The sequence below is a fragment of the Euphorbia lathyris genome, chromosome 1 (assembly GCF_963576675.1).
Source record: "Euphorbia lathyris chromosome 1, ddEupLath1.1, whole genome shotgun sequence".
Lineage (NCBI taxonomy): Eukaryota > Viridiplantae > Streptophyta > Magnoliopsida > Malpighiales > Euphorbiaceae > Euphorbia > Euphorbia lathyris.
The window spans coordinates 134,652,192-134,675,277 of NC_088910.1; the positions used below are offsets into that span (position 1 = coordinate 134,652,192).

The 23,086-nt window shown below is 38.3% G+C and overlaps 1 protein-coding gene across 1 annotated transcript; it reads left to right on the top strand.

Annotated features, from left to right (window-relative positions):
* The first annotated feature begins 1,320 nt into the window (after positions 1–1,320).
* On the top strand, positions 1,321–6,779 carry LOC136211053 (high mobility group B protein 13-like). The gene is made up of 9 exons (XM_066002575.1): positions 1,321–1,862; positions 1,946–2,074; positions 3,709–3,983; positions 4,499–4,604; positions 4,692–4,757; positions 4,842–5,012; positions 5,095–5,183; positions 6,405–6,489; positions 6,557–6,779. The coding sequence occupies exons 1-9, from the start codon at positions 1,392–1,394 to the stop codon at positions 6,671–6,673; spliced, it is 1,509 nt and encodes a 502-aa protein (XP_065858647.1). The 5' UTR covers positions 1,321–1,391; the 3' UTR covers positions 6,674–6,779.
* Positions 6,780–23,086: the final 16,307 nt, after the last annotated feature.

Consider the following 23,086-nt stretch of genomic DNA (forward strand, 5'->3'; position numbering starts at 1 on the left):
AAAACTTACCTCAATTATTTACCCAACTTTTTAATCTTTTAACCGGGATTACAATTTCAATAATTCATTGGGTAAATTACACTCATGGCCACTGAACTTTGTTCATTTTAATATTGTGGCCACTGAACTTCAACTCTTAACGGTATAGCCATTAAACTTTACAATTTTTAACACCGGTGGCCACTCAACTTTAACTAAGTCCTCAAAATGACCGTTAACGATCTCAAAATGAAAAAAAATCAAGAATTAAAGTTGTTGAGAACGACACCATGAAACCACATTTTTTATTTTCCAAAATCACAATTATTTACCCAATATTTTTTACTGTCAAATTTTGTATTAGTTAGGTTTCAAATTTTCTATTAATTAGGAAAAAAATTGATTGCTAGATAATATTAAAGGTAAAATTACAATTTCCTACTTTAGAAAACTTATCTCAATTATTTGGGATAAATTACATCTATGGCCAGTGAATTTTATCTATTTTTACATTATGACCACTGAACTTCAATTCTTAACGGTATAGCCACTGAACTTTATATTTTTTAACACCGGTAACCACTCAACTTAACTAACTCCTCAAAATGACTGTTAACGACCTCAAAAAGAAAATATTCAAGAATTAAAGGTTTTCAAAACGACATTTACCATGAAGTCACATTTTTAATTTTCCAAAATCACATTTTTTTTTATGTTTCTTTATCTAAATATTCAATATCTCTCCTAACTAAACAACACATAAATAACCTCAAAACAAAAAATTTCAAAGAATTAAAATTTCTTAGAATATCATTAACTCTTCAAAAAAATTTATTTTGAGACCGTCAACAGTCGTTTTGAGGAGTTGAGTAGACACCGATGTTAAAACGTGTAAAATTCAGTGACCAAATAATTAACCATAATGTTAAAATAAATAAAGTTCAATAGCATTTGTGTAAATTACATCCATGGCTATTAAACATTACCCATTTTAACATTATGACCATTGAACTTTAATTCTTAATGGCACGATCATTGAACTTTACATTTTTAACATCGGAGACCACTTAACTCTATTTATTTTAATATTACGGCCGTAGATGTAATTTATCCAACAAATAACCTATCATTTTGATAGGAAATATTTTAACGGTGAAATGAATCAATTCAAATTTTCTATTAATTAGGAATAAAATTGATTGCTTGACAGTATTAAAGGTAAATTTACCCAACTTTTTAATCCTTTTAATCGGACTTCAAATGCTTTTACAATATCAATAATTCATTCGAATTTGAAAAATAGGACCGTTATGCGCTCCCCATTCTTCCTCCCCATATAAATCTCAAGAATCTCTGTCGTCAACCTACTATTCACAATCAATCAAAATCTCTTCAATCTGTTAAAATCAACAATGGCTGATTTAGCGACTTCTACACCCATCAAATCCGATCCACCGGTTTCAAAGAAACCAAGAAACAAAAGAAACCCACTGAAACAGAAAAACCCTTCAACAAATGAGGCTAACATAATCGCTCAGAAGATTTCCGTCGCTTCTCCGGTCGTCGTTCTTTCATCGGATGTTGATCCGTCGTTGAAAGAAAACCTCTCTCAACCCCATTCTTCGCCGAAGAAATCTAAGGGCAGGGCTACTAAAGCCAAGCAAGCTAATAAACAGTCTTCTTTTGAGAAGGAAATGGAAGAAATGCAAGAAATGCTTCAGAGATTGAAGCTTGAGAAAGAGAAGACTGAGGAGCTGTTGAAGGAGAAAGATGAGATCCTGAAGGCGAAAGAGGAGGAGCTTGGAAATAGAGGGAAAGAGCAAGAGAAATTGCAGATGGAGTTGAAGAAATTGCAGAAATTGAAGGAGTTTAAACCCAATATGGTAAGTTTTGATTTTCTGAATTAGGGTTCTTCTTGTTTAGGGTTTAATTCGATTGAGAGTTTGTCTAATTGATGTCGTTGCAGAGTTTCCCTCTTGCACAGCCGCTGAAAGATGATCAAGATAAGAAGAAAAAGAAGAAGAAGAAAGGCGGCCATGAAAAGAAAAGGCCATCTGCACCTTACATCTTGTGGTGTAAAGATCAATGGAATGAGGTAAAACAGAGAAATGTGTTTTAAAATCTGTATTTTATTGGGGTTTTGGGCACTAATTTTATTGGGGATTTGGGGGTTTATTTGAACAAAATTATCTATACTTTACTTTGTGATTTTGAGCACCGTTTGTCATTGGGATTTGGGGTTTTGGGCAGTGATTTATCCTTTGCATTTGGGGTTATCTGTGCTTTATTGGGGTTTTGGTCACTGATTTATCATTTGGTTTGGGGTTTTCTTTGAACAAAATTCTGTAATTTATTAGGGTTTTTGGCACTGATTTATTTTTTGAATTTGGGGGTTTTTGTTATGTAAATCTGTGCATCATTGGGGTTTTGGGAAATGATTTATCCTTTGGATATCTGTGATTTATTGGGGTTTTGGTCACTGATTTATCCTTTGGATTTAGGGTTTTCTTTGAACAAAAATCTGTACTTTATTAGGGTTTTTGGCACTGATTTATCTTTTGAATTTGGGGGTTTTTGTTATGTAAATCTGTGCATCATTGGGGTTTTGGGAAATGATTTATCCTTTGGATATCTGTGATTTATTGGGGTTTTGGTCACTGATTTATCCTTTGGATTTAGGATTTTCTTTGAACAAAAATCTGTACTTTATTAGGGTTTTTGGCACTGATTCATCTTTTGAATTTGGGGTTTTTTTGTTATGTAAATCTGTGCATTATTAGGGTTTTGGGCAGTGATTTATCCTTTGGATATCTGAGATTTATTGGGGTTTTGGTCACAGATTTATCCTTTGGATTGGGGTTTCCTTTGAACAAAAATCTGTAATTTATTAGGGTTTTTGGCACTGATTCATCTTTTGAATTTGGGATTTTTTTTGTTATGTAAATCTGTGCATTATTAGGGTTTTGGGCAGTGATTTATCCTTTGGATATCTGAGATTTATTGGGGTTTTGGTCACAGATTTATCCTTTGGATTGGGGTTTCCTTTGAACAAAAATCTGTAATTTATTAGGGCTTTTGGCACTGATTCATCTTTTGAATTTGGGATTTTTTTTGTTATGTAAATCTGTGCATTATTAGGGTTTTGGGCAGTGATTTATCCTTTGGATATCTGAGATTTATTGGGGTTTTGGTCACAGATTTATCCTTTGGATTGGGGTTTCCTTTGAACAAAAATCTGTAATTTATTAGGGTTTTTGGCACTGATTCATCTTTTGAATTTGGGATTTTTTTGTTATGTAAATCTGTGCATTATTAGGGTTTTGGGCTGTGATTTATCCTTTGGATATCTGAGATTTATTGGGGTTTTGGTCACAGATTTATCCTTTGGATTGGGGTTTCCTTTGAACAAAAATCTGTAATTTATTAGGGTTTTTGGCATTGATTTATCTTTTAAATTTGGGGGTTTTTGTTATGTAATCTGTGCATTATTGGGGTTTTGGGCAGTGATTTATCTTTGAATTTGGGGTTATCTGTGCTTTATTGGGGGTTTTGGTCACTGATTTATCCTTAGATTTGGGGTTTTCTTTGAACAAGAATCTGCACTTGATTAGTGTTTTTGGCACTGATTTATCTTTTGAATTTGGGGGGTTTTTTATGAACAAATCTGTACTTTATTAGGGTTTTTTGGCACCGATTGATCTTTTGAATTTGGGGGTTTTTGTTATGCAGATGAAGAAAGAAAACCCAGATGCAGAATTCAAAGACATCTCAAACATGTTAGGAGCGAAGTGGAAGAATGTTACCGCGGAGGAAAAGAAGCCTTACGAGGAGAAGTATCAGGCGGAAAAGGAGGCTTATCTGCAAGTAATCAACAAGGAGAAGAGGGAGATTGAAGCAATGAAGCTTTTGGAAGAAGAACAGAAGCAAAAAACAGCAATGGAATTGCTTGAACAATACCTACAATTCAAGGAAGAAGCCGAAAAGGATAACAAGAAGAAGATCAAGTAATTTCATTCTCCTTGAATAGTGGCGGATTCAGAACAAAATGCTTTGGATCAATAGACAAAATTATATTAAACTTACATTTGTTCTGAATTAAGCATCAGCGACGGAAATTTCTCGTTCAGATTCAGTTGCTTGTGCCTAATTCACTACTGAATAGAGTGAAATCGATAGAAATCATAATTTGCCTGATTATTATTGCTAATTTGCTGGGATTCAGAACAAAATGTTTAGGGTCAATAGACGGAAATTTCTCGTTGCAGATTCCATCGCAAATGCCTAATTCGCTACCGAATAGAGTGAAATTGACAGAAATCATAAATTTGCCTGATAATCATTGCTAATTTTCTGGGATTCAGAACAAAATGTAACATTTTTTTGGACTAAGCATCAGAACGGAAATTTCTAGTTACAAATTCCCTCACCGATACCCAATTCGACTGAATAGAGTGAAATTGACAGAAATCATAATTTTGCCTGATAATTATTGCTAATTTGCTGTTATGTTCATGTACAGGAAAGAAAAGGATCCCCTGAAGCCGAAACAACCAATGTCAGCATTTTTCGTCTTCTCAAACGATAGACGAGCTGCTCTACTTACAGAAAACAAGAACGTCCTAGAGGTAATTGAAGTTTTTTTTGAACTTCAATCCAATAATGCTATACAATTTTCTCTTTCGAGTCTGAAAATTCGGGGTTTTGTTCTGCAGGTAGCGAAAATTGCTGGGGAGGAATGGAAGAACATGACAGAAGAGCAACGAAGGCCTTACGAAGAGGTTTAACCACAACAACTAAATCGAAAACGTTGCGAATTGTCCTTTTTGAACTTGATTTCTTATCGTTTTTTATCGAATTTTCAGCTGGCAAAGCAGAACAAGGAGAAGTATGTTCATGAAATGGAGGCTTACAAGCAGAAAAAGAACGAAGACGATATGAATCATAAGAAAGAAGAGGAAGAACTTTTGAAGCTTCATAAACAGGAAGCATTGCAGTTGCTTAAGAGGAAGGAGAAAACGGAATACATAATCAAGGTTTGATTTAATGTTTAACGTAATAAGCCGTTTATTACGATAATTAGTGTGTTTCTGTGATTAATTAGTCATGATTTTGCAGAAAACTAAAGAGAAAAAACTGAAGAAGAAGCAGCAAAATGTTGATCCTAACAAGCCCAAAAAGCCTGCAGGTTCTTACTTTCTGTTCAGGTAAAATCCCCAAAAACACAAGGTTAAGAATCAAGAAATTAGTGGCTGATTGGATATTAGTGTAGTGTAAAGGTCGATTCGCCATTACGGGTGTAAAACAGCCGAAACGTTTCTCTCCATCTCGAAACATTTTTGTGACTAGGGATGTTCGTTATGCAGTTAAAACTGCAAAACCGAACAGAACTGCATTAAAATTCAGTTCGAAATCGGGTTCCGGTTTGGTTTTACAAAAATTACTTAAAAACCGAATGACATATATATATATATATTAATTTTTCACAAATAATACATGTATAATCGGTTCGGTTTTTTAAGTAATTTTTGTAAAACTGAACCAAAAATCCGAATTTTAATGCGGCTTGGTTCGGTTTTGCTGTTTTAACCGCATAATACACAGCCCTAATTACGTGTTTAAACATAACCGATCTGTTTTCTTTTAGTTTTGACATTTTTCTGACCCCGAAAAGTAATGGCGATCAGCCTTTACGTAAAGGCTGATCTTCCATTACTAGTAAAAAATCAGACTCTACAATGTAAGAAAACCATGGTCGCCCAGCTAGTATGTTTTCGACACTATAAAAACCTAAACGTGGCTGGAAAAGGCAGACATTTTCACCCGTTTTCACTCTCTTTTATAGTGTCGAAAACGGACTACTTGGGTGACCCTGTACAATGTGAGAAAACCGAGGTTGCCCAATTAGTCTGTTTTCGACACAAAAAACCAAAACGTGGCTGGAAAAGGCAGACATTTTCACCCGTTTTCACTCTCTTTTATAGTGTCAAAAACAGACTACTTGGCTGACTGTGTACAACATAAGAAAACCACTGTCGCCCAACTAGTCGGTTTTCGACACTATAAAAACCAAAGCATGGCTGGAAAAGGCAGACATTTTCACCCATTTTAACTCTCTTTTATAGTGTCGAAAACAGACTACTTGGGTGACCGTGTACAACGTAAGAAAACCAGAGTCACCCAACTAGTCCGTTTTCGACAATATAAAAACCAAAACGTGGCTGGAAAACGCAGACATTTTCACCCGTTTTCACTCCCTTTTTTCAATACAACATAAGAAAACCACGGTCACCCAAGTAGTCCGTTTTCGACACTATAAAACCCAAACCGTGTCTAGAAAAGGAGACGAAACAGACATTTTCACTCACTTTCACTCACTTTCATCAATACTAAAAGTCGCTGACTCTAACTTTAACTCTACTCCGCAGCAAAGAAGCAAGAAAAACTCTGATGGAAGAGCGGCCGGGGACCAACAACGCGACTCTCAATGCGCTTATTTCTCTGAAATGGAAGGTACGAAATGAAAAACGAATGAATCTATCTGTTTCTGAACTGATTTTGTGAATGATTGATTATGCAGGAACTAAGTGAAGAAGAGAAGCAAAAGTGGAATGCTAAAGCTGCTGAATCCATGGAAGTGTACAAGAAAGAAATAGAAGAATACAACAAATCAATTACTACCTCTGATGTAGTTTAGGGAAATTAATTAGTTCTCTGGCTATCACCGTTGGATGAACTTATTCTGTTAAACTCCATCATCATTCAATGGTAAATAAACAAAGTAAACTTTACTTTGTCAAAAACGAAGTAAGTCTTTAATCCTTTATAATTTGTCAAGTATTGATATTTTATGAATAGAAAAATATTTTTCTTTTCAAATCAAAACCGCTTAATTAATACAGGCATTCAGAAGGTTTGAATAGTAATTTCTAAAATATATACAGTATTTGTTAAAACACTATTACCTAGAATACATTTAAATTTTTGTCAATTTGATCACTATATTAGTTTATACACGTTGAAGTTGTATGTTAAAAAAATTCATAATAAATATCATAACACCCAGTTTTTTAATATATTTTTTTTATTAAATTTAACCATTAAAAGCTATATTTCAGTAATATAATTTTATTTTGTAAAATTTATTAATATCTTTTTCATTTGCATAGAGTATTTATCAATTAGTAACTCACTGTTTAAATATGAATTATTAAAAAAAATTAATAACTATAAAAGATAATATCCTTCTCTATCATTTTATATAATCGAGTAATTAACAATTAGTTAAATTTTACCAAATAAGATACACGACTAATCAAATCTATTAAATAAAATAATAATCAATTCCGCCAATATCATCAATTAACCGCTACAATGTAAACTTTATTGGTCAAACATTGCCAAAGAGTAACCGAAGAAGAAAAGGAAAGGGGAGAGTAGAGCTAGAAAACAAGATTGTATCCGGACTGAATCAAGAACTGGTTAGAGGCCCGTTTGTTTTACATGTTTCTGTTTTCTGTTTTCTATTACGATTTGCTGTTTGAAAATGCTGCTTAAAAAAAAGTACTTTTCAGCTACAAAAGGCAAACAGGAGGTGTCTAACCAAATATCTAAAACTCTCGCTTTCAAAATGAAAAGGCAAACAGAAGGTCGAAAAGCAGCAACCAAACACCTTCTATATCTCTTCAACAAACTGGCTTTAACTATATTAGTTTGCACAAGTTGAAGCTATATGTTTAAAATAAGGCTAATACAGTTTTAATTTCATGTACTTGTTTAAAAAAAAAATCTATTGTCTCCCTATACTTGAAAAACATTATATTTACTTCTGGATCTTACTAAAATCAGCATAACAAAGCAAGATGAGATTTTGAATAAATTGACGTGCTTACATTTTAATAGGTAATAAATTATTGTAAGCAAGTTTACGAAGAAAATATGCTACTTAAGAAAAGTTCGGAGATTTAGTAGGTTAATTTAATAAATTAAAGGGCAATTTTTTTTTAAGTATAAGAGCATTTTCACAGTCTGTTAGTTTGATTCTTAAGTTAAAATTTGAGGAAAGAGAGTTAAAAATCAGCTTCAATGGCCTCTGGTGACTCCTCAAGTCACTAAGAGCATATCCACCATCTTTATTAATATAGAATCTCTCTCTCTACTTTTAGGTCTTGTTTGATAACCCACTTAATTACTTAAATTAAAATGTTAAGCACTTATTTAATTTAAGTGCGTTTGATAACGGTTGTTTCTCCACCACTTAAATTAGTTAATTAAATTAAAAATCACTTATTTTAATAAGTCAAAATATTTTACTTAACATTTTAAGTTAAACATTATCAACTAATATTTTTATAAAAGTTACATCATTTAATACTTTCAGCATTTAAAATTCAGTACTTATTTTTTCAGCATTTAATTTTCAGTTTTATCATACACCACCTTAGCGTTGGTAGCACAAATAATTATGGATTTATTAGAATTATACACAGATAATTACACTATCAATTATCCTCTAATTAGATGATAATATTCTCTACAATTCCTCTCTTTTAGAATTGACTATGTATTAGAATCATAAAGGATTTAGGACAATTCAAGTATATATATATATGAGCTCATGTATCTCTTAAGAGAAAATTACAAAACTGGGTCAAATGGAAGACTCGTTTACATATTTAGACCATTTACTCAATCCACTATATATCTAGACTATACTTTGGTGACTTTCCCAAAATACCTCAAACATTTCATATTCCCCCCTACTCTCTATCGGTTTCAACCTTTCATCTCCCCTGTCCTGTGTATCGATTTCAACCTTTCATCGGTTTCGAATTTCGACGACTGAAAATAAGCGAAACAGTACAAATAGACCTTAAATCGTGTGTGTTAAGACGCTAGAACGCGTCAGAATTGACCGTTTTTTCTAGAGCATGGGCAGCCGAATTCGCTGAACGCTTAATAAAGGAGATAGAACACTCTAAATCTCGTAATAAATGAATACAATCAGAAATAATGTCAACTAAATACGAAAGACCTTCTAAACTCATTTGAATTGTCTTGACTATGACGAGACAATCCGACTGAATTTGAATTTTCTCACTAGGGCGATGCATCTTAAGCCAACTTAAAACTTCTTTGATAGTCATGGCCTCAGCTAGCTGAAGACTGAGATTTCATTGAAAATCTCTTCTCTTAGCTAGAATGCATTCTCCAGAGTGATTACTCAATGATGTCATAGATGGAAAAAGAACTTTTGATGCAAGAATTGAAAAGAAAAGTAGAAACTTGTGAAAGGACAAGATAAAACCAAATTTGTCCGATGACAAGACCCATATCCGTTAAACAGCAGTAGAGATGAAAGAACTCCAAATTCCCCTTTTAATCAACATTGTTTAACTCATCTTATTCTTTATTGGGCATTCCTCTGTTTTTCTCACATCTTCATATGCTTCGTACATTTATATTTAAATTAATATAATTAATATGAATTATTTGCAACAAAGCTCGAGAATAAATACATGAGCTACTCGCAAACAACTCATTAGCAAGACGTTGAGTTTTAATTCGAGTTCATCCATTTTCTGCCGATTTAAGCATGAGCATGTTGTTGGTCCCGTGTAACGTGACAATATTAGTTCCAAGGGGGGGTTAGGAACTATTTAAAAAATTTCACGTATGGCTGACTGATAATTTTTAACTTAGACTTTCTCGAAGTCTTTTAGCACGGTGAAACTGAGTAAGTTTTAGATACAAGCTTAGTCAATAGGTCACTGAGTCTGAATCTATCCTTGAGTCAGGAGATAGCACTTGAGTCTATTCCTGAACTCAGCTTCTCAGTTCACTCAACTCAGCTTATGTTCTTTTTAGCGTTTAACTAGGCAATGTTATAGCAAGCAATAATTTTAAGGAGATAAGGGTTAGAAAGATATTACTCAGCAGACGTATCCTGGTTCGGCCTCTCCGTCTACGTCCAGTCCCCGGAATTCCTTCCGAGCTTTTTAGAATCCTCTACTGAGCTCTTTCAAGGTAGAGCACAAACCTTTTACAATAGAAAGCTGAGTATACAAGAGTACCTTCCTCTATTCCTCTACTCACTCCTATTTCTACCGCTGAGTACTATGACCGAGTACTCAGCCTCTCCTTTCTATACTTCTAGAAATGATAAGTGTTTGTTTGTCCTAAACAACAATTGCTAAGACACTTTAGATGATTTAGATCACTCTAGACTTTTACACAGAATTGGAATTGGTGTAAGATTTGCTTTGCTTTTCTCACAGAACTTCGAATAACAATTTGGTCAGCGTTTCGACTTGATTGAAGATCTGCATCGAATGAAGCGTTTGAGTGGCATATTTATAGTGACACTTGATGCACTGGTGATTTTGAATTTCGAAATAACCGTTGGAGGGAAACGGCTTCCTGTCGCTTTCACTCAATACGTGCTCAGCGTCCTCGGCCAATCAAATTCTTGTATCTTCTGTCTTCGGCAGTGCTCAGTAGCTTTCCGTCAGACAAAACAGAATGTCTCCACATTTATGGTAAAGTCTTCCAGACAGCTTTCTGCGTCTTCTGAACTTTACCCAAAGTAGAAATACTTTGTCTTCAAGTTTATTCAGGTCAGCCGCTGACCTGACTTTCTTGTCGCTCAACTCAGCAGCTTCGTCTTGAAGCTTTTTGGTCGAAGGCTTCTAGATCCTTCTCATTGCTAGGCTTGCGTTTAATCAGTACGAACTACGTTTTGATCTGCTTGGGCCGTGAGGCTTTGATTCGTTGACTTGACTTTCTCTTGTGGGCCTTTGTGACATTAAACTTAATGTCTTATAAATTAAATAACTCAACATTGAACAAACACATTAGTATGAATAAATCAAAGCATTTTAAATTTAATGTGTTAGAATATTTTTAACATAGAGATTTAATTCTTGTTAAATAATTTTGTCAAATCAAAATCATGTGGAAAGGTGTTTCAACAAACTCCCCCATTTTGATGTTGGCAAAAATATTCAATAAGGAACTCAGTGTTAAGCTCCCCCATGATGGTTGACTTTTTCTTAAACTTCTTAAGATTCTCCCCCGTAAGGGTTGAACTACTGACTTAGTTTTACTTTAAACATTTCAAGGCTTAATCAAGTAAGTCTAAAGTCAGTTTTCAGAGTAAGGTCAGTACTTGGAACATTTTCAATTTACTCAAATTTGATATTAGGTTAAGCGGAAGATTAAGTTCAGATATCAGAGTAGGCTGAGTGAATTAGTTGGGGCTGAGTAGTTTTACTCAATGGCCAAGTACTTGATTAATTTTTATGTTCACAAGCTTCAGTTGCTTTGTTCAATGAGATTTAAATAAAGAGACATGTGAGAGAAAGGACATGAATCTAGATCAACACAGCAGATAATAATAAAGCGATAAACAAGTAACACAGTTGTTTAGAAGAAGATACGATAATATATTAACTCAGCAAAGCAAGAAACATGTCAGCAACAAATACTAAGTTTACACAAGTTAAAATATCTATCGCCTAATGTTGACAGAACCTTGGTTCGATTTGGGCTTAGTTTGCTGACTGGACTTCGTTGTATCTTATTGCTGAGGTTGTGTGCTGGGAGGGACAGCAGAAGTGGAACCAGGATGTTTCTTCTTTTGAGTTCCGTCTGCCGGATGTTTGTTTTTCTCCCCCGTTTTGCCAGAATCAATGGGCTGAGGGACAGCAGCATAAAACTTCCCTTGATCAACAACACGAGTTAGCAAGGCGGAATACTGTTGGAGTTGACCCGTACTGTGCTTAAGCCCTTCAAACACGTGGATACCACCAGCCATGTTGGACGCCGGAATCTCCATATGAGAGCTGATGACGCTGAGTATGAACTCAAGTGACTTTCCCATCCAGGTAATGAAGTCCGTCATTTTGGCGTAGGACTGGTGGTACATCCTGAGCAGTGCAGCATCATAGTGATGGCGCTGATTGGATTGATATGTGACATGCTGATAAGTTGACTTGGCGAGTTGGAAGATTTCAGATGACTTCGCCTGATCGGTTTGCATCTCTTCTTTGGATAAGCTGAGCATACGAATAGCTTCAGCGATTTGCTCTATAGTGCATTGAGAGGAAGACGAAACCAAGTCTCTAGTGGCAGTCGGCTCAGTGAAGACTTGAGCTACTTGGGCTGACTGGGCTACACTGGAGTTTGCGGTAGATAATGCATTGAGCTTTCCTTCAATGGTATCCATGTGGTGCACCATGTGCAGATGAAGGTTAGCCATCTTCGTAGCAAACTCCTGCTTTGGCTGCTGAGCAACCATATCGGTTAGCACACACAAAAGCTCCTTAAGACTTTTGAGTTCAGTCAGAAGTTGCGTTATGGTGCTCAGTTGAGTGGGCTCAACAGAATGGCACTCAGCATCAGAGGCATGAGTACGTTGTATGTCCGCGATCAGTTCTTGAGCAGCTTGTAGTATTCTTTTCCCAGACTGGGAAGTAGTGAGGAAGCTCAGGGGGTCAGCTGATGAATTCTCAGGAACTGAATTCTGGTTGGCAGTAGGTGTTTGGATATTGGATTGCTCACTAGGAATGGAGGTGCTCTCTTGATTAAGCGAAGGTTGAGCAATGGGAGTGGCAGACTTAGTGTTGAGGCCAGCAGCAGGTGCTGACTGGTTTACTAACTGTTCAGTAGGAGGATTGAGTTGTTCAGCAGCATTATCTACCTGCTCAGTGTCATTCTGGAGCTGAGTTTGGACTTATGGAGGAGTCAGCTCGAGATTGTCCTGAGCAGGACTTTTCTCACATACTTGTTCATTTACTTGAACAGCAGGTTCTTTGATCACTTGCTCAGTTGAGGCATGAGCAGCGGTGTCGACAGACTTCTGACCTTGAGGAGCGTCAGCTTCGGCATGTTCCTGACTACGAGAAATAGAGGCTTGTTTTTCCTTGACTGACGTGGGCTTTGCAATAGGTTTGGAGAAGAAGTTGAACTCCAATGCAGTCAAGTCGACAATGGGATCACGCAAGGGAGAGTCATCGAGCACATCAAACACTGGTGGTTTGTGTGACTTCCTTTTGAATCGTTTATCACTGCCTTCTTTGGATAGTTTTGGAGAGGGGGTTTGGTCAGCAAAGATTGTGTTCGTTGACTTAGGAGAGGTATCAAGATGGACGTCTTCATCCTCAACAGCCATGGTGTCAATAGGGGACTCAGTTTCTGGCTCAATAGCCGGTTCTTTAGCAGCTGAGTTGCTCGGTGCATTCTTCTTTGTCTTCTCAGCAGAGACAGACTTATTCTGCTGACTACTGGGAGTCTGTGAACTTTTATCAGGTTCCTAAGCTCGCAGGAAGAATGAGTCATCTGGAATAGCAAAATCCAGAGGATTTGCATTCAATGGTGTAACTCCAGAAGCCTTCTTCCTCTTTAGGGGTGGCTCAGTGTCCTCTGGGTCATCCTCAATTTCTTGGACAGTGGCAGGTCATTTTTAGACAGCCTTAGCAGGCTCAGCTTTCTTCTTAGCTGACTCAGATGGAGAAGGTTTGGCCAGCACAACTTTTATTCTTTTGGCAGTCTGGATTGCCGGCTTATCTTTCTGTGCAGCTGACGTGTCTGCTTTTCTCTTTTTCCCTTTACTGGGCAGCTCAATTTCCTCTTCATCTTCTATCACAGTTTCCTTTCCTTTCTTCGATTTGGATTTGAAAGGAAGGCTGTGTGCTAGTCCAGCTAGGATTTCAACGGTGATTTCCGTCCCTACTACGCTTTCTTCACCTTTGAAGCTGATCTTATGATCCTTGAGGATCTCGGTGATGAGTGATCCCATTCGAAAAGCTCCAGTGCTTCGTTGAAATGCTCCGATAAAAAACACAGGCATGTTCAGAGGTTTGTAGTTCAGCATGTGCCAGAGGAAGCACTGCTCGAAGTTGGATGCGGAAGATGTGGCATTGACCTTTGGGAACAGATAGTTGGTCAGGATGTAGTGGGCTTGACATTGATGCTGACTTAGTGAAGTGCACAAAACTTCACCGAAGTGACCTTCTGGCTTACAGAATTCAGCTTTGTATTTGACTCGTTTATAGTCATTGGTTTTCCTTAATTCAGCTCCTTCTGCCTTTAGGTCTAAGAGAATGGACAGGTATGAGGGGTCGATGATGATTTGTTTTTTATTTACATATGTGACCATAAAATCAACATCGTCTTTTGCAACCAATAGGTTTGTGTAGAACTCAGTCATCAGCCTGGGGTAAGTTAGACCGTTCAGAGAAAAGAGTTTGGTCCATCCGTTCTTGGATATCTAGTCGGTGTAGGGTTTCTCAGCTTTGACGAAGCTTTTGGAGAACCATCGTGAAGGGATGACATCGAGACCCTCAACATCTGAGAACATAGATAGAAAGGTTCTCTCCTTAGGTTTCTTACTCTTACTATTCTTCGTTTTCTTAGAAGGAGTTGAGTGCTCAGTGTTGGGGTCAATGCCAAGGATGCTGACTTCATCCATGGGTTTGTCATGCTGACCATGACCCATCTGAGCTTCTTCTTCAGAGGTTTCATCATGCTCCTGCTCAGGTGGAGAGCGAAGATTGATATCTGATAGGTTGTCTTTGTACTGGTCATCGGAGAGATTTTGGGAATCAGACATGATGTTCTTGAAGAGTTCTTGGGAATTTGTCGAAGGATTAGAGATTTAGAGAGAGAGAATTCGAATGCGAAAATCAAGCGTAGAAAGCAAATAGTGAGAAATCTTTCACTATTTATAGCCGGTAAGTGTTGATTTGATAGGTCAGGGAGAACGGTGGGAATTTGAACCATCGATAGTCAGAAATAACTGACATTAATTGCGAGATACGACGCGTGGTTTTACTAGTGATGACGCTTACGTCATCCTAGAGGCTACTTAAATATGCGTGCAAACCCTAATTGTGCAAGTTGCTTTACTCAGCAATGTAGTTACTCAGCAGTTCAAGTGCTGAGTGTATAGGTCAGTGTTATAACTTTGCATAGTAAAAGCACTCAGCATGCATAGCCACTCAGCATGTAACAAATTACTCAGCATGAATTATACTTAGAATTTATTGAAGAGGATTAAACATACCAATAGCTTCTCTAAGTATGTTGAATTGCTCACGAGCCAGTGGCTTAGTGAAGATATCGGCAAGCTGCTCATCCGTTGGGACATAGGTCAGCTTGATCTCACACTTAAGTATATGGTCTCTAATGAAGTGATGCCTTATGCTGACATGCTTCATGCTGCTGTGCTGGATTGGGTTCTTTGATAGGTCAATGGCACTTTTGTTGTCACATTTAACTTCAATTATTTTGGTCTGAACACCATAATCTTCTAGCTGTTGCTTGATCCAAAAGACTTGGGCAACACAGCTTCCAGCAGCAATGTACTCAGCTTCAGTGGTTGACAAGGCGACTGACGACTGCTTCTTACTGAACCAAGACACAAGACAGCTTCCAAGGAAGTGACATCCTCCTAAAGTGCTTTTTTGCTCCAGCTTATCTTGTCCATAGTCAGCGTCAGTGTATCCGAGAAGTGTAAAGTAATGAGTATTGGGATACCATAAACCTACATTCACTGAGCCTTGCAAATATCTAATGATTCTTTTTACAGCTATGTAGTGAGATTCCTTAGGGTTAGATTGATATCTAGCGCAATAACATACTGAGAACTGAATGTCCGGTCTACTAGTTGTTAAGTAAAGTAAAGAGCCAATCATACCTCGATATAATTTGCTATCTACTGACTTACCACTTTCATCAGCACAGAGGACAGTGTCAGTGCCCATTGGAGTAGATATTGGCTTACAGTTTTCAAGTTCATATTTCTTCAATATCTCCTTAGCATACTTCGTTTGACTGATGAAGATGCCATTCTTTCCTTGTTTGATTTGAAGTCCAAGGAAGAAGTTGAGTTCTCCCATCATTGACATTTCAAACTCAGTCTGTATCTGCTTACTAAACTCCTTGCATATAGACTCATTAGTAGCACCAAAAATGATGTCATCAACATATATTTGACCCAACAAGGTGTCTTTACCCTTCCTCTTAATGAATAAGGTTGTATCAGCTTTGCCTTTAACATAATTTCTAGTCAGCATGAAACTGGTCAGCCTCTCATACCAAGCACGTGGTGCTTGCTTGAGATCGTACAGAGCCTTTTTGAGTTTATAAACATGGTTTGGGAATTTAGGATCCTCAAACCCTGGAGGCTGACTAACATAGACTTCCTCATTTATAACTCCATTAAGAAATGCACTCTTAACATCCATTTGAAATAATTTAAAATTCATGAAACTGGCATATACGCACAATATTCTAATTGCTTCAAGCCTTGCCACTGGGGCGAAGGTCTCACCGTAGTCAATACCTTCCTGCTGACTGTAGCCTTGAGCTACAAGTCTTGCTTTGTTTCTGACTACATTCCCTTGTTCATCCAGTTTGTTGCAGAAGACCCATCTCGTTCCTATGGTCTTCTAGCTTCTTGGGTTTGGCACCAAGTCCCAAACTTCATTTCTTTTAAACTGATCAAGCTCTTATTGCATTGCACTCATCCAGAACTCGTCGTTCTCGGCTTCTGAAAAATTCTTCGGTTCCAGAACTGAGACGAAAGCTACATTGTTGAGGTATCTCCTGAGTTGATTCCTTGTCATCAGGGTATTCTCAGCAGCATCGAGAATGGTGCTTTTAGAGTGTCCTCTTGGGATTCTGATTTCTTTTGGTAGTGTAGTGTCTTGGGCTGGTTATGTTTCAACAATCTCTGCAGGTATAGATTAGTCAGTGAAAACAATTTGAGTGTCGTTTTTACCTTTGGTCAGCCTTTGAAGTGGTAACTCAGCGGCTCCACTTTGGTCAGCATCTGCTGAGTATGGATCATCCTTAGTCGGTTGACTGACCTTCCCTGCGGGGTTAGTTTCATCGAACTCAATGTGTACTGACTCTTCTACGACCTGAGTTCGTTTATTGAAAACTCTATATGCTTTGCTGTTTGTTGAGTAGCCTAAGAATATAGCTTCATCAGCTTTTGAATCAAACTTAGCAAGGTTTGTTAGTCCCATGTAATTTGTTCCAAAGGGGGGGTTAGGAACTAATGTAACTTTTTCGCTTAATTATGCTGACTTAATTTAATTCTTTAAATTACTTTACTTAGTTTTGGTCAGTAAGGCTGAGCGAGATGTAAGACAGCTTTAGTCAGAGGCTGACTAGAACCGTTTTACTAGTGAGTTGGGAATTAACACTTAAGGTTAGCTTCCAACTCAGCACTCCTGATTACTCAGTGTCAGCTTATACAATTTATATCCTGAGTAATTTAAACAAGCAACACATACATATATATATTGAGAGGAAGAGTTAGAAATTACTCAACAGACTTATCCTGGTTCGGCCTCACCGCCTACGTCCAGTCCCCAGAATCCTTCCCGGCTTTTTCAATCCACTACTGAGCTCTTTAAAGGTAGAGCACAAACTGTTTACAAGCAATTGAGTATGCAAGAGTACCGTCCTCTATTCATCTACTCAACCCTAGTGAGCGCTATAACCGAACACTCAGATTTTCTCTACCGCTGAGTACTAAAACCGAGTACTCAGTACCACTCTCTCAATTTTTACAATTGATACAGACTTGTTCTTTTTGGATGAAGAACACTTTAGATGAATACAAATTCAATCTAGACTTTCACACATAAATAAGATTTGGGTGTAAGAATTTGCTTTTTCTTGTTTGTATGTGCTTGTATGTATGCTTTTCTCTTTTGTATTTCGGAAAAGGATCCAAGTGATAAACTTGTCCTTTTATAGTGAAATCTGATGCTTCAATCATTTGAATTCGGATCAATCCGTTGAATTCAAACGGTCTTCTTGCGTCATTCACTGGTCAGCATACAGTTTTGCAGGCCAATCCCATCGTCTGAATTTAGCAGGCGTCAAGCTTGTCTTCTTCCGCCAGGTTCATCTTCTAGCGCCAGTTTCGTCTTTTAGCCAAATGCCAGTTGACCCATGCATCTTGGAAATGTCTCTGGGCGTAATTTCTAGGCTTCTGTATTGGCGCAGACTTATGTCGGATCTTGTCTTTTAGTAAACGGATCATTCGCGCTGTCCTGACGAACACTCAACTTGACTTTATTGACGTTGTCTTTGTTCTTTATTTATATCGAAGACTGAGTACCATTCCACTCAGTGTCTTCGGGCAGCTTCTTCTTTAAGCATTTGTTCTGAGGAAGACTTTTCTTCTATAATGCTGAGTTACACTTCTACTCAGCTTGTGCTGTGTCTCATGCTGACTTCATCCTGTCTTACTTTTTATTTCTGTTCTCATTTATAATTATACTCATCATTGAACAAACTCATTAGTACAATTAAATCAAAGCACTTAAATTTAATTGTCTTAATCATGGGATTAACTTAAATAATTTTGTCAAATCAAAATCATGTGGAAAGGTGTTTCAACAAACTCCCCCATTTTGATGTTGGCAAAAATATTTAATTGTGGAACTCAGCATTAAAGTTCCCTATGATTGGTTTTTGTTCTTCTGAAGTTACTCCCCCGTAAGGGTTGCATCTATTGACTCAATTTAACTCTTAAACCTTCTAATATTTAATTGAGTGAAATTAAGACATGCCTTTACTGACTTAGTTCAATTCTAGACCTTCCAAGATCTAATTCAGATGAGCCTAGGCCAGCATTCAGAAGATGGTAATGCTTGGAACATACATTTGTTACTCAGTGTTTGCACATAGGTATCAGAGTTATCATATAGGTATCAGAGTTGTGTGCTGAGTAAATTTTACTTGTATATTTCTTATGTTCACAAGCTTTAATTTGTTGTTCAATGGATAGTTAAGTATGACAGATCAGCATAACAAGTAAGCATCGCATATAGATAAGTCAGTTTGGATAAAGAGATGCTTATATAGATAGTCAGCTTAACAAAATAGAACATGCCAAATATAAAGTTACAAGTCTAAGACTATTTCTAATCTATCTTTTTATGTTGACTTGAACTTGGTAGGATTTTCCTTTGCCCTTGGCAGTTCTTTGTTGCTGACATGGATTACGTGGGTCAGCAGAAGTTGAACCAGGCTTCTATTGAGTTCCGGCGGCAGGCTTAGTGATCTCCCCCTGTTTCTGCTGAGTTCCAGTGGCTTGCCTTTCTTTCTCCCCCGTTTTGCCAGCATCGGGAGTTGGAGGAGGAGGATAGAAGGTTCCCTGTTGAACAGCACGAGTCAGTTTTGATGAGTACATTTGAAGTTGACTCGTACTCTCCCGAAGAACTTTGAAGACTTCCATGCCATCGGACATAGTGGAAGCGGGGATCTTAATGTTGGCACTGAGCATACTTAACAGATACTCTTGAGATTTCCCGATCCAAGTTATGGATTCTGTCATCCGGGCATATGATTGATGATACATCCTGAGCAGGGCAGTGTCATATTGTTGACGTTGAGTGTTTGTGTGCCGAACCTGCTTAAGGGTAGATTGAGTGCATTGCAGAATCTCATTGGTCTTCACTAGGTTAGTGTCCATTTCCTCTTTATTTAGGTTGAGTAGGCGAATGGCTTCACCAATCTGTTCGATGGAACACTTGGAGGAGGAGGAGATAAGCTCACGAGCTCCGGTCAGCTCAGAGGTCAGTTGGGAGAAATGTTGATTAACCTCAGCAGAGGTTGCATATGTTGAGTTCACAGCTGATAAGGCATTGAGTTGACCTTGGATGGCATTCATATGATTCACCATCATCAGCTGGAGTTCGGCCAGCTTTATTATTGACTCTTGCTTGGGCTGTTGAGAAGAAAAAGAGGTCATGACACTTATCAAGTCTTTGAGACCTTTGATTTCAGTGAGAAGCTGAGTGACAGACGAGATTTGTGTTGGCTCAACATGAACAGACCCAGCAGTATCGGCATGAGTTTGATGAATGTCCTGAAGTAGTGCTTGAGCTGAGTCGATAATCTTCCTGCCAGACTCAGAAGCATTTAAGTAAGCATAGGATTCATCAGTTTGTGGTTCAGAGGTTGGAATCTTGTCAGCATCGGATGAAGGAGGTGTTTGGTGCTGAGAAGTAGAGGTGCCAGCTTGATCAGCAGGTGCACTTTTAGCCAGGTCAGCAGCAGGAGCTGACTGGTTTTCATTCTACTTTGTTGGAGTAGCAAGAGGTGGATCAGCAGAGATATTGACCTGCTCATTATCAGTCTGAAGTTGAGTAGATTTTGAAGGTTGTGGCAGTTCAGAACTGACTTGAGCAGGAGTTTCCTTTGCTAACTCATTGTCTTGAGCAGCAGGAACTTCGAGCACTTGCTCGATAGAAATAGGACCATGAGGAGCTTTGGGGTCAGCTTGTTCCTCAGCTTAAGAAACAGAGGCTTGTTTTTCCTTTATTTGGTACGGAGTTGGCTCAGTGACAGTTGAGAAGAATTGAAACTGAAGTTTGGTGAGGTCGGTGATTGGATCCCTTAGTGGAGACTCATCGAGTAGGTCGATGAATCTTGGTTTTAGAGCCTTACGTTTGAGCCGCTTGCCTGAGCTGTCCTTATTTGTTTGAGGCGAGGGATCAGCAGCAATGGAGTCAAGGGACTCAGAGGCGGAGTTAGGACCAAGGTCGACATCAAAGCCTTCCACAACCTTGTCTTTCATTGGTTACTCAGCTTGGTTCTCAGTTTGCTCAGCAGCAACATACACACTTGGCTCAGCAGATCCTGTCTTATCAGCTTGAGACTGACCTCCAATATCACCTAGTTCTTCCTCCTGATCAGTAGGAGTCTTCTCAAGGTCAATTTCTTGACTCCGCACAAAGTGTGATTCAGGAGTGACCAAGAAGTCAAGTGGGTTAGCTTCAATCGGCGTCAACCCAGAGGTTTTCTTCCTCTTCAGAGGCATTTCAGGGGTTTCCTCACTTTCTTCCTTAGGCTCAACTTGCCTTTTCTGTTTCTCCGCTGACTTAGATTCCCCTTGAGCTTGCTCAGAAGCAGCTTTCTTTGCACTAGAGATTATTCTCAGCTTCCTCGGAGCTGTGTTGACATCTTTTGTGGATTGGTCAGCTTTCCGCTTTTTGTCCTGTCTAGTTCGGTCAGCGGGTTCCTTTTCAACCATTACCTTCTTCCCTTTCTTGGTTGGCACATCCTGTGCCTCTTCAACCATATTATCCCCTTCCTCATTTTCTTCTGCCCCTTTTCCTTTCTTGGCCTTAATGGGTTGGTTATAGGCTAAGCCGAACAGCAGTGCCGCAGTGATTTCCGTACCCCAGATTTCAATTTCTTCGACGGTGCTCACCTGGTGGTCCTGAAGAATTTTTGTGATAAGGGAGCCCATCCTGAGTTTCCCAGTACTTCGTTGGAATGCGCCAATAAGAAAGATAGGCATGTTGAGTGGGATATAGTTCAGTATGTGCCAGATGAAGCACTGCTCGAAATTGGAAGCTGAGGAGGAGGCGTTGATCTTGGGGAATAAGAAATTGGTCAGGGTGTAATGAGCCATTTTCTGAGGCTGACCCATGCAAGTACTGGCAATTTCGCCTTTATGGTTCTTTGGTTTACAGAACTCAACAGGGTAGTCAATTTTCGAGTAGTCGTTCATGGTCCTGAGTTCTGAACCTTTGGCCTTCAGTTTTAGCAGAGTTGTGAGATAGGACGGAGTGATAGTGATGTCCTTGCCTTTGACTTTGGTGATTAAGTGGTCAATATTATCCTCGTTAACCCTGAGATTTTTGTAAAATTCTCTTACCAACTGTGGGTAAATGGTACCGGGGAGAGAGAATAGCTCGGTCCAGCCATTCTTCGATATCCATTCGCAAAAGGGTTTCTCAGCCTCCATGAACCCTTTAGAGAACCAACGGCAACGGGCAACTTCACACTTTTGAGCGTTTTTGTAAACAGGGAGGAATGCTTTCTCCTTTGGTTACTTGTTTCTCTTGTCCTTCTTCTTTCTCGAAGGTGTTGCTTGGTCAGCTTTAGGGTTTTTGCTCGGAGTATTGACCTTAGATTGGTCATGCTGACCATCCCCTTGAGACTCAGTTGAAGTCTCCTCATAGTCCTGCTCAGCAGGAGATGGGGGATTTATATTCGAGCGATTATCATCATATTGCTCATCGGAACGGTTCTGGGAATCGTCAGACATAATTTTCTTGAGGATTTTTGAGAGATTTGAGGATTAGGGATTAGAGAGACAGAATCGAATGCTTAAGATTTCAGACGTAAAGAGGAGTTAGTGGGAATTCGTCCACTATTTATAGAAGTTTCGAGTTGATCTGATAGGTCGGAATGGCGGTTTAATCTCGAGATGATCAATCGACAGTTATCTCTGGCATTTATGACACATTCAGCGCATGTGTTTTCTAATTATTGAGCTTACGTCATCCTAGGTGGCTACTTAATGCGCGTGCTAGCATTTATTGTGCAATTGGTTTTACTCAGTATCTAGAATACTAAACGTTTTCGACTTTCTGAGTGCTCCGTTTTACGTAGAAGGAGTATTCGTATGCTTAGTAACTCAGCTTATGATAATAACTCAGTATGTATGTCTACTCAGCATAAGGTGATTTTATGCAATTCGTATTAGCACAGCATACAAAAGTTACTAATTAAGCACAAATCACTCAACATGATAATCATTCAACGTTCAATTAGACATAGAATTTTATTGAAAAGGATTAGACATACCGATAGCTTCCCTTAGTATGTTAAATTGCTCACGAGCCAGAGGCTTCGTAAAGATATCCGCAAGCTGTTCATCGGTTGGTACGTAGGTCAGCTTGATCTCACCCTTGAGTACATGGTCTCTAATGAAGTGATGCCGAATGCTGACATGCTTCATCCTGCTGTGTTGGATTGGATTTTTGGATAAGTCGATGACACTCTTGTTGTCGCATTTTACTTCAATAGTTTCAGTTTGTACTCTATAATCCTCCAGCTGTTGCTTAATCCATAGGACATGGGCCACACAGCTTCCAGCAGCAATGTACTCAGCTTCAGTTGTTGACAGGGCCACTGAAGATTGCTTCTTGTTGAACCAAGATACTAGACAGCTTCCAAGGAAGTGACATCCTCCTGAAGTACTCTTACGCTCTAGCTTATCTCGTCCATAATCAGTGTCAGTGTATCCAATGAGTGTGAAGTCATTTGCATTTGGATACCATAAACCTGC